Genomic DNA, 12,138 nt, shown 5'->3' with positions numbered 1-12,138 from the left:
TTAGTCTTCACCTACAACAAGGGTAGCAAAATGAATCCATCACAATAGCCATAGCCTTCTCTACTGGAAAACAATCTTGATATGTTTCTCATCATGAAGCCCACACAGATTTTTCCAGAAATGACAGTAAGATATCTACTACAGATGTGCTTAGCAGGCAACTAGAAGACAAACAAGACTTACATGAGCTGCAATTACAGCACAAACTCTTTAGTGGGGTCTCTGTACAGGTAGCAACAGAGATACTTTTTTTCTACTCCATGCTGTCCCACAAAGTGCTAAGAGTCAGAAGACATGTTATTACTCAAGTTAGCTTTCCCAGAAATTTCTATTGTATAATTATCTTTAATCTAAAGTTAAAAAGCAGACACCCATTATTGTGTATTTACCCCTAAGTGGTCAAGATTCATGCTAAGCAGTAGCTTTCATTGGAACAGGAAAATACAGTATCGAATCCAAACTCTTTTCACACCACTGTTCAGATGCAAAGAAGAAACCAAGAAATTTTTTACTCATTAAAAAAATCAGAACAAAACACACAAAGGAAAATCTGACAGGAGCCCCTAAGCATCACATTCTCTAGTAAGGAAAAATCCTTAACACTTTGCAGATAGAGCCATGTACTGTCATTATTACTATCACAAGTCTTTGCTAAATTTTTTTTCCTCAGCTAATCCTTAGTGAGGATACTCAGCTAAGCAGTCACTGATGTTACCTGTGAGTGATTTGACCCACCTAGGGAAGGCAACTTGACATTGCAGAGCCACAACCTCCTGCAAGAATCACAGTTTACAGCCTTCCTGACAACAGCCACTACACGATCAAGGATATTCATCCCATCTTACTCCAAAAAACCCCACATTCTTTCACTGACATTAAGCTCTCTGCAGTCCTTTGTTCATACAGGAGCTTAAAAAAAGAGCTTGAAGTGATTTACAATTAAGTTCATACTTGTTGTCATCTTCCTTCCCTACTCCAAAACAGATGCTTCCAACTGCAAAGCAACACAAGTTTCAGACATGTTAGCTGAGCAGACCAGGTCAGATGAACACACAAAAGACTAAGAGTTTAATGCTGTAGAGGAACATAGACTCTGATAATTGATTTTCCCAGTAGATACCACAGAAACAATTTTACTTGTGAATCTGGACAGCAGGCTGTGCTTACTTAGGCCACCTAACTGCAACTTCATAAAATGAAGTAGTTCTTGTTTAGTCTGTCAGAAGTTGGTGCATTCACCTGCAGGGAGAAGAGACGTACACACAAATCTGTTACCTTGCAGCAGCAGCAGCACACTTGGTGTTCCAGTAGTGTAATTTAAGACTGACACCAACCTCTACTTATTGTTTTTCTTCCTAAAAAGCACTGGTCCAGATGACACTTGCCCATGTGGATGTGCACTGTCGGCTGCAAGACATTTCAGCTTTTAATTCCCTTTACAGCATAATCTAGGACTAGAAGTCTGCAACCTGGCATGATTAGTGAGAGCACATGCCAAACTGCTGAGCAAAAACATGGGAGAGACTTGAGCCGTGCCTGTTTTCTTACCAAATCTGTGTTTCCCAGGATTGCATCTCCTTGGACAAAAGGCATCTAAAGGGTGTTGCTTAGTGTTGCAGATCACCACACTGCAGTGGAAATACAACTACAAGACAAGAATATTTACAGAAGTCTTATTTGGAATCCAATATATACCAATCCCAAAGGATGGGAAGGTATCGAGGTGGGGGGTGGCCTCCTCTCCCAGGCAGCTAGTGACAGGACAAGGGGAAAATGACCTCAAATTGCACTAGGAGCAGTTCAGTTGGGTATTAAGTAAGATTTTTTCACTGAAATGACAAAGCATTGTAACAGCCTCCCAAGGAAAGTGATGGAGTCACTATACCTGGAAGTGCTCAAAAAATGAATAGATGTGGCACTTCACGATATTATTTAGTGGGCATGATGGTCATCAAAGACTGGACTTGAGAATCTTGGGGGTCTGTTCCAACCTGAATGAGACTAATTTTGTTCTGTGAACTGAACAAAAGTGGGTGGTCTTTATTCACTCCTCCCAGGGCGTTATGCCTTCAAGGAGGTGTCCAGTATCCCCAGGCAGCACTGGCCAGCTGAGCCTGTACACAGCACTGGCCGCATGCAGCACCCTGGGCTCACCTGTTGGCACTGACAACAGCTCAGGACAGAACAGAGACATCTGACCTGCTCTTGTAACAGAGATGTGCCCTGGACAAAGGTGAACATCCTCACTTCAAATCTCTTGAGGTGCTGAGGAAATTTTACTCTGAGGCTGTAATTAACTTTGTGGAAGACAGTTCTGTAGGAATCTTTGTTGTTTTCACACCTGTTCGGGAAAGTGAGAGAAAATATATTTGATCTAAACCTTCAACCAGATCTTCAAACACAGCGAAGAGATGAAATGCAGCAGAGCTTCCCTTTCCATTTTCCTTGGGCCATAGGGGAATGAATAGGATCTCCCCATTAATGATCTCCGCTTTTGGCCACATTCAGAGTTGTTTCTTGCTCTTTCTTTCCAGACAGAACTGTGGGCTAGAAGCATTTCTGGCCACTCACATGACCTGCTGCCCACAGAAGGCACAGCCACTGTGCTGACACCAACAGATGCCCCACAGATTAGCAGCAATTGCCTCCAAGGTGATCTCTGCCGCTTCACCTCTGCCTCTTTCCCTTTCCTCCCGCCTGAGGTACAGCACTTTGTGCTGAGCAGTTACCAAACAGAGGAGGGAAGCCTTCCTCACCCGTGTACAAGGATGTGCCATTGGGGGAGGCTGTCATGACTTTGGGAGTTGGTAGCCCAACAGTCATCCAAGTTTAGGTCCAGTCTTGCATCTTTAGGCTGGAGCAGTTCAACTTCAAAATACAGAGCCTCTCTCAGATGTTTTACCACAGGATAGTCTGATTCCTGGTAGGGCTCTGAATAGGATTTCTCTGCAAGAGAGTATTGATATTAGGAGCTTCTTTTTCATGGAGTAAGTATTCACAAACTTTCTGCTTCACACTTTTATCTACTCTTTTACCTTTTTCTCTGGAGCAATAATACTGAAACTTGGGACAGCATACAAATGTCAAGAATCGATAGAATGGAAAGAAAGCAAGATCAGCAATGAAAGCAAAAATCTCAAACATATTCCCTGGCTCTGAGGATCCAGAAATGAAACACTCCTTCTGTAACAAGCCATTAAGATTTTTATTCAAAATTGTCTCAAAAGGTAGTGAGAAGGGAAAATCAATTAAAAAATCATCATAATAGCCATTCCAGTCATCGTGGGTGTTTGGTTCAGACTTCAGTTAACCCTTTCTGCTGGCATAGGTACCACTTTAAAGCAGTATTGCATATTTGACACCGGTTACAACCATTGCAATGAATTGCTGAACCTGTTTAGCAACACTTCATGAGTTCACAGGAGAGAGAAGCTGGCATCACATTTCTTATACAAAACTTACATCGTCCCCAGATAAAGAAGGAAAACCATACATGTGTCAGCGACACTAAGTCTGTTACACTACAGATATTTGACCGTTTATGTTGCATTTTGGAAGACAAAACTCCTGTTAGAGGCCTTAAAAATTTTCCACTTCATCCTTTGATACATTTAAAAGTCATCTAAAGATGGTGCTGGGGAACATTTTCTAAACTGCACTGCTTGAGCAGAGTGGATGAGTAAGATCAATATCAGGTCCCTTGTGGCCTCAGCCATTCAGTGATTTTACAGAGTCTAATCCTAGATATTACCTTTGAAAAGCTTCAATGAAAGAGCGAGACAGCCAGACCCTGGCTGAATACTGGGTGGTGGATTCTTCTTAGATTCATATCGAACATCAGCAGTCTGCTCTATTGCATAAAAGCAGAGAAATTTCAGCCTGAGAGAAAAGGTTTAGAATTAGATTTTTTACAGCCAAAATAACACATATAACCTTTCATTAGGGAATGACACTTACTGGTATATGGGTATATCGTTGCCAGGTCTGAGATAGAGTACCTCATTCTCATATGCCACAGTTGTGCTGTTGAACTGAAAGATGCACATCATTACAAACAGGACAGTCACATTAGAGTCTGATTTGTGTCTGGCACAGTATCTGCACCCCTCTGCTTGACTGCCAGATTGCACTGAGCAGAGTATACTTAGAAATAGGCAGAAATTACCAGCCAACAGCCCAATGCACACTGAACTAAAGCTGACCATAGGTGACAGCTATGCCATAGTGAAGAAGAAAGCTTATTAGCTTGAATATGACAGAACACCCTAGAAAGGAAGTGCATGGTCCCGAGAAAAAGAACAGCTGTATTTATTTACTGAATCAGTGAGTAGAATGAAATGCAAGAATGCAGAAACAAGCTACATTTATGATGGTCTGAATTTAGGCATGTTCTGATTATTTGTTATTTTGTTTGTTTTCTATTTGTACAGTATTTGGTGGTAGGAATAGCAGCCACTCTAGTCTTTGGCCATGTAGTCATTAGCAATACCCAAAGAGCTTCTGCAAGGTGTACAAGTATTTCTGACCAGCATAAACTCCCATTCAAGCCCACCATGAAACAATTCAGAGGTATTAAACTGAAGACAAGTTTCAGAAGGCACCTCTGATCTTGAAAAAGCACTTTTACTCAATAAGAAATTCTGCTCAACTGAATTAAGTAAGCTTAGAAAGTGTATAGATGTACTACTGTGCTGGTTTCAGCTGTGATGTACACGCAGTTTGAGATCACTGCTAAACTTTTGCCAGGTCTGGCAATAAATAACCCTACCCCAATGCAGAGTAAACTTGATGTGACTGAGTTCTTACCTTCCTACTTGTTCCACAAGTGTTCACATTGAACTTGAAGGTTGCAGTCATCTCTGTCACTAGACTGGGTTTGCACTGTCTGTCCCTCAAGACAAGCAGAGCAGTGTCCAGGTCTTCACCACCTACCAGTTTGATTGCAGTAATAATCATGGTGCCATTGGGCAGGCACTCTGAAAGAGAAATATACATTTTCACACAAATCAGGATTCAACCTCCTTTTGTAGCCTAACAAAGATATTCCGAATGGATTTGCTGACAAGTTCTTTTAGCAGCTTGCAAGGAGCTCTCACACACTTCAAAAAGGATTTTTCTAGCCAAGATATTCAATACATTTAATACTGATGAGTTGTTAAAACTCTTAGTATCTAGGGTTCTAGCACCTTTAGAATGCTGATTCACCCCACATTCCACCAAAATGCACCACCTCATTCAACTCTCAAAACAACCACAAAAACCCTTTAAAAAAGCTTATTGATTTTGGAGGTATCTGGGGAAGTGGACTTTCCCACTTCTGTCCCCTGTTCCTGTACTAGTTAGGACAGCCACTCCAATGTTTAATTTGACTTGCCTTGTGACATATTAACTGGTAGGAAGTCTGACAAGCAAACAGTTCCACACAAGTCTAAAACCTAGAAACATTTCAGACTGCATGGCTTAGTTTTGCAACTCAAATAGCATTAACAGCTAATCCCCAACATGCTATTACGTATTAGCTCTGAAGGTGAAAATATGCAGGAAACTGAGAAATCTCTCCTCTGAGCCAAGGTGATGTCATCCTTCAAGGTTAAGTAGAATGTAGCCTTTATTTCAGAGGTATGAAAGCCCTGGAGATGACAACCACAGATTAAACAAGAGAATAAAGATACACTGTTCAACTAAAGCATTCAAAAACTAAAGGGGCAGGTTATCACAAGCCAAAGATAATGGTACTTGAGCAAAGTCAAATCCACAGGATGTGCTTAAACAGGATGTTTTTAATCCAGAAGCTCATACAGTAAGCTTTTTCAGCTGTTTTGCAAAATAATGCAATAGAAATTCCATTGCATGTATAGTTATCCTTAAAGATGCTCAGCATAAAGTAAATGCAGAATGTGTTTCTTTTTTTCCCCTTGCCTATTTCTGCCAACATTAACTAAGAATTAAAGTTTTCTTACAAGGGCAGAAAATAATCCTCCATTACACCTTTGAAGACTGTCTCAAATAGAAGTTCTATTTTGCATTCAAGAATATACAGCATCTCATAGCTAGAACATGTCTTTCAATTGCTACATGTTGGCAGCCTTACCTCATAGCTCACATGGGGAGAAAGGAAAGGGACAGAGATTGTCAGGTGAGTGCCATTGTCCCTCAGAATGTAGTTGTACTTCTGTGCAGCCTCTGGGGTCAGGTGCCAGTCTGAGACGAAAGGCAGCCAGTTTTGGTCCACATTCCCACGAGTGATAATGAGATGAAGGTTCCTCCCGTCACAAACCCCTCTCGCACTGGGCAGGACTGCAAAACAGCCAAGAGTCAGCCAGCTGATATCAGTTTAGTGCAGCTCCCTGGGACTGGCAGTATCCCTGGCTGAACAGCTCCCTGGGATTACTGGCAGGATCCCTGGCTGAAATCAGCCCAGCTCACAGCCAGGTTGGTGCCGTTTCACTCAGGTTCCACAAAGTTTACCTGCATCTTTCACAGCCGACAGTGCAATTACTGGGACAACAAAGGTCTCACTTGATGGATAGGTGATGAATGTGAGTGTGACATTCAGGGTGTATGCTCTCATGTCTTCTCTCATGTACTAGGAAAATCATATTTAGACATGAAAAATCACCAAGTGACATCATAATTTCTATACCATGGGATGCTGCAGTGTCTTAGTACACACCTCTTTTTTAACACTTGTTGCATCAAGTGGAACTTGAATTACATATGCTTTGCTTCCATTAGCATATCTGGTCCTGTGTATTAAGTAGCCATGCTGAACAGCTTCGGGTACAGCCACAACAACCCCTTCAATAGTTAAGTTCACAAGCTCAGCATCTGGGAGGAATGTTCCCACTGTAACATTCATTAGCCCGGCACTCAGATTTAAATCTGAAAAGGAACAAATAGCATTAAGCTCTTAACAGTACCAAAACCTTTGGTAAATTCAATATTCAGCTACTTACTACTGGTTGTAGCAACTTCCACTTGTTCAAATGGTGTTTCTATTTCCTTGATGATAATATGTTTGGTTAGTCCCCATTTGTTGTCTTCCCACTGGTGTTCCAAGATCAGGTTGATGATGTATTTCATCCCAAGCTGTCCATTGCTCACAGAAGTCTAGAATTCAAATCAGTACCCTCTAGTGTGGCTTGATTTTGCATTAAAGTTGTATTGGAGCATCTCAAGGTCAGTTAAACCTACAGCCCAACCAATTGCCTTTTTTGTTCAGGAATCCTGAACTCTTGTATCCCTGTTTAGATTATCTCAGAATATTCAGAAGACTTCCTTTGGAAAGTGACCTCCCACCAGCCACGATTCAAAGCAGCAGGGGACTGTTTCACAGTGAATAGGGTTGCTTATGCAACCTCACCAGAAGTTCAGTTGCTAGATTTTTCCAGGACTCAGTTCACCCCAAGCAGTTAGATTTAGATGTGTAGTCCCAACATCCCAAGAGCACATGGTCTGCTGGACTAATAGGTTATTCCCATTCTCTTAAGTGGTCTGTGTAAAATACAACAGAACCCATGCATGCTTTACAAGCCACTTAGAACCATCTCTGAGGAGTATAAGATGAGGACTAATAGGTGAAAGCTCTGTGTTAACCTGAGTAAATCATGAATCAATAGTTCTGTGTAGGATTCTGTCTACCCGCACTTGCAAGAAAAGAAATTCTTCATAAAGTGGTGATTACAAATGCTATCTTTGGTCAGGGCTTCTGGAGGTTTTAACAAATCCTTTGTTCTCCCTCACTCCCACACTCCTATCTTTCATTTAAAAGGCACAAGATTAAGAATTATTCCTGATCAGAAAACAAACAAACATCCCAGAATATTGCTTGCATGGCACCTAACATAAGTCACCAACCTTGTAATAACCACCTTCTGCACCTATTGGAATCTTCATTGTAATTGCTTTTAACTCATTCAATAACACATATTTCCTGGAAGCCATTTCCTCGGCAGAGAGTTTGTGTAGATCCACACCAGCTTCCACAAGCACATCCTTAAAGCCAGTCATTCCAGCAGAGAGTGGTGGAATATACTTTGGAACAGTCCAGGTGATTGTTTTGTTCGTGTAGTCCACACCATCTTGGGGACAAGACATGAGAGCTGTCAGCTCACTAGTTGTGAGTCTGTCCCTGTACATTTTGGCATTAGATCATGGTACCACACTCCTTACCTACAGGACATGCCACAGCAGTATCCACCATCAGGATCACCCATTGGTATTTGTAAAATACGCTTGATCTCAGCACAGAAAAGGTAATCCCCTGATCCTGTAAGGAAGGCATCTGGTTAGACCAGCACAGCCTGGCAGCTTGTTGGGCCAGCAGGAGCACACCAACCTCAACCAGCTGAACTTGGGCAACAGTGTATGGCACTCGCAGCAGAACCCTGGAGCCTGTGGTGTTGAGTCCATAGCCTGCACTCCAAGCATTGCTCACAAGCAGAGCCCTTTTTTCTTCTGGCTGATGAAATGCTATTTGCCATATTGAGGCTTCTTCTGCCTTTGCCTACCCAGAGAAATTCATCAATAGTTAAAACATGATGTACAAAGTAACAGGCTTATTGCATTGAATGATTTACTGTATTGAGTTGCCCAGCAGTTTTGTTGTCTTTGAATTTTACTAGTGGGAAATCCCTCCAGCTTCCTACACCTCATGCATAGAGAAAACTTTCCATATTAAGGGCAACAGATAATAACTAATGGCACTAACTGCACTGTTGCAGACTCTGCACATACAAAGTCCAAGAAAAAAAGCCTCCTCACAGCTTTTTTCTGGGCCATGGTGTTTTAGAGAATTTTTTTGTTTACTTGTTTTTTGCAAAATCTCTTGCCCGGGGGAGACTTGATTTCTTCCTTGGAGACACAGCCTACAGCTGTCTGTACTTCTAATGTATAAAAATATGCTAAAACCACTTGATACAGAAGTTCTGTTATTGCTGCTTAAGTACTTTATGAAAGTATTGCATGGTTAAAGAAAAGAAGGATGGTTGTGCCAGAGGTAGCACTAGCTTTTGCTAGAAAGAAAACCTGTAGTTTTACTTCTGGAAATGCAAGACTCCAGTCCTGAGGTTCATCTTGAAGAAAGTCTTTTATAGTCTGTGGAACCTCCCTCCTGACAGAAACCTGAGGGGAAAAACCATCTGTAAGAGGTTTGCTGATAGCACTTATATCCTTATCTTCAACACCCTACAAGCCTTTTGCAAGGGAACCCAGCATTTCCCACATGGAGATGCCACCATGCCTGGTGATTCACCTATAGTCTGCTTGATGTCAGTTTCTTTTTATTTTCCACCTATCCTCTACTTTCTATTTCCACTTAAGACGAGAGATTGTTAATGACTCCAACATCCTCTTCCAAGAGGAGTCCATTTCCCCTTCTGCATTCTTCCCCAGCAGAGAAACTTCCTTCAGGCAGTATGCATTCCCTGTTGTCTCAAATAAGATTTATTGGGACAACAATCAGTGAGTTCAAGCTACAAGCTTAGCCTTTTAAATATGATTTTACAGCTTTATTAGCTATTAATGCTAACATGAGTTATACAATCATAATATAAATGTATCACTTAAGATGCATACTGCATACTCACTAACAAGCTGCTCATTATGAGGCAGTCTGAAGCTGACAAAATTCTAGGAATAGGAATTGGAAACACAATCTAAGAGAGCACCTTGCAGTACCTACCGTTTTACTTCTAGCACTTTCTGTAAATACTTACCTCCATGTAGTTATTTTCACATATTATCTCTCTGGGACTCCATGGACCGTAGTGGCAACTTGCACTTTCCAGATGAGTTGTAGCATTGCTCATATCAGGAGCATGAGATGCTTTGATTTGTATAGTTATTGTGAACACATCTTTCTACATGGGCAAACAGAATATTTGCCTGTTAGACTGCTTTTCCCTAGCTGGGCACCACCTAGCCTTGTGACCTTAAATTAAATTACAAAATACACCCACTAGACTCTGCACAGAAGAGCAACTCCATACTGAAGCATTATCACTTTCAAATTCATTAACTGCACAAGATATATGCACATAGGTGTATAGCTACACAACAACATAAATACTTTGGGCAGCAAGTTTGTTCCTTTTACATAGCCCCAGAATTGGACAGTAAGAAAACAAACAAACCTAAGAGATAGCTGATTTTGTGTTTTTTGACATAGTAGCAGTGAGCCAGCAACCAAAGTTTTAGTTTTTACTTTGATGTGTTTCAAGGCACTTAATATTGTTAGGGCAGAGTGCAACACAGCTGCCAGATGCAAGTCCCTATTGTAATCCACAAGAAAATAGTTGTCCTTTAAGGGCACATATTGTACATTTCATGTGTTCATCTGTAGGCCCTCCAAATGGCAGTACCAGGGAATATTCTCAGACTTCTGGATACATTTGAAGAAAATTATTATTCTCTGCTAACAGATACTCAACACATTATGACACCTTAGTTAATGTCCATTAATAACTCAGTAATTTCTCACATAAAGTCAGTGTACAAGAGCACTGTAGTCAAAGTGTCTGTAACAGACTTACCTCTAAGTGAGAGTGGCAGCTCAGTGCAGAAGCACGGAGCTGAATGCTCCTCCAGGTGCTGTAAGCTACCGTATATCCACACTGTGCTGCCATGGCCTCATCCAGCTCCCAGGCTGTGCCAGACTGATCTGCAGGCAAATGGATAGCAAAGAACTGTACTAACAAGTACAACTCCTGCTCTGCTAGCTCCTTGAGAAACCTGCTCTGGCAGAAGAGTGTTTTTGTGTATGAGTGACGATCTCTGAACAAAGAGCACATTTTAAGTGGGTTTTGACACAAAACCCACTCCTAGAAAAACGGATGGCATGGAGAACTTTTTTAAAGACAAGTTTACATTTATACATATAATCTGAAAGCAGGCGTTTATATGCCAAAAGTATTATCACTGTGCCCTTCCAGGGCATTCTGTGATGCTTTTCACAGAAAGATACCACTTGCTGACTATTGAGTCTATAGCTAGAAGGCCCAGCTAATTTTTCTTAAACTTCATTAAGTATACACCTCCACCAAGCTGAAGCCACTAGTGCAAAAATAAATAACGTTGTGCCAGCTTCAGCTAGTGAATTTTCAGAACAGTATGTACTATTACTAAAAAACATTCTTATCACAAAGAGAATCCACCAGCTTTAACATGCCTAGAAACTACCATGTGCATTTCAATTTCAGCCCAAAGATAACAAAATCAAGTCTGGTGAAGTTGGCTAAGTCATGGCTAAGTTATCAAAAAACAAGTCGAGGTTACACAGAAATCAAGGTAGCAGTTCACTTACAATGAGATCCAACTTACTAAGCACTATAATAGTAGAATAATTCAGGCAATTCTAGTATAGAAGCATCTCAGATAATTTTAAGCATTTCACCATGTGTAGTTCTCTCACTGAGTTCTTCTACATCAACTTACCAACAACAAAAAAAGATAAATATTTGTCTTCAAAGTAGTCTGCATTCAGTGTTATCCTCAGGAGGTTCCCCAAGCACTTTGAACTCATGGGTCCTGTATTGAAAAGATGGGGATTCAAAATAAGATAGCAACAAATCTGCTATTTCCCAGATTGCTTTATAAAGTCAGTGTTGTGACAGTCATACATCTGTGGTCAGGAGAGGTGAGAGGTTGTGTTTATACTGGCAGTAATTCCAGGAGAAAAGCTAGCTCCAAAATTAGTATCCTATTAGTAATGGCGTTTGATGATTTGGCAATGCTACCTGCAACAGCTGGTCATGGAAATAGGATTTTGGAACATGATCAAAAAGGTACTACATTGGCTGCCCCAATCTGAACACCTCAGATGAAATAAAATAGAATGTCAAATTCCCAAACACTCCTGGAAAGAGAAAAAACCCAACCTCTAAACCAAAAAAAAATCCCAACCAACAAAACCCACCACAAAATAACCAGAAACTTCCACCTGTTCCCCTTTATTCACAAGGGCCAAAAGCAGGTCTGTGTGGAGAGCAGCCACATAAGCTGTCCATCAACCTACCCTGGTCACTTGCCCAAGTACCAGTACCAGAAGCCAGCTGGCTCATACTGGGAAAGGACCACACAGGAACAGAGAAAATGGCTTGAGAAGCCACAGGCCCAAGCTATGACCACAGCACAAACCAG

At 41.2% G+C, this 12,138-nt stretch overlaps 1 protein-coding gene across 1 annotated transcript; it reads right to left on the bottom strand.

Annotated features, from left to right (window-relative positions):
* LOC100229718 (uncharacterized) lies at window positions 1-11,521 on the bottom strand. Its single transcript, XM_072926019.1, has 19 exons — window positions 11,434-11,521; window positions 10,533-10,660; window positions 9,717-9,860; window positions 9,040-9,123; window positions 8,339-8,506; window positions 8,173-8,269; window positions 7,858-8,081; window positions 6,957-7,110; window positions 6,674-6,882; window positions 6,469-6,586; window positions 6,092-6,297; window positions 5,513-5,630; window positions 4,807-4,976; window positions 3,958-4,031; window positions 3,752-3,879; window positions 2,757-2,946; window positions 2,200-2,341; window positions 1,549-1,645; window positions 1-11 (listed from the first exon to the last, which is right to left on the bottom strand). Exons 1-19 carry the CDS (start codon window positions 11,519-11,521, stop codon window positions 1-3), a joined length of 2,550 nt encoding a protein of 849 aa, XP_072782120.1.
* Window positions 11,522-12,138: the final 617 nt, after the last annotated feature.

This window comes from Taeniopygia guttata, chromosome 3 (genome assembly GCF_048771995.1).
Source record: "Taeniopygia guttata chromosome 3, bTaeGut7.mat, whole genome shotgun sequence".
Taxonomy (NCBI): Eukaryota; Metazoa; Chordata; class Aves; order Passeriformes; family Estrildidae; genus Taeniopygia; species Taeniopygia guttata.
The sequence above is the reverse complement of the archived record's forward strand: the minus strand, read 5'-3'. Positions and strand labels throughout refer to the sequence as shown.

Excerpts from the sequence above, each read along its gene's own strand:
- LOC100229718 (XM_072926019.1), bottom strand. The coding sequence starts at position 11,521 with ATGAGTTCAAAGTGCTTGGGGAACCTCCTGAGGATAACACTGAATGCA. Across the intron at positions 8,082-8,172 it reads TGCTGTGGCATGTCCTGTAG|ATGGTGTGGACTACACGAAC; the intron begins GTAAGGAGTGTG and ends CTTGTCCCCAAG. Across the intron at positions 4,977-5,512 it reads TTCACCTTCAGAGCTAATAC|AGTGCCTGCCCAATGGCACC; the intron begins GTAATAGCATGT and ends TTTCTCTTTCAG.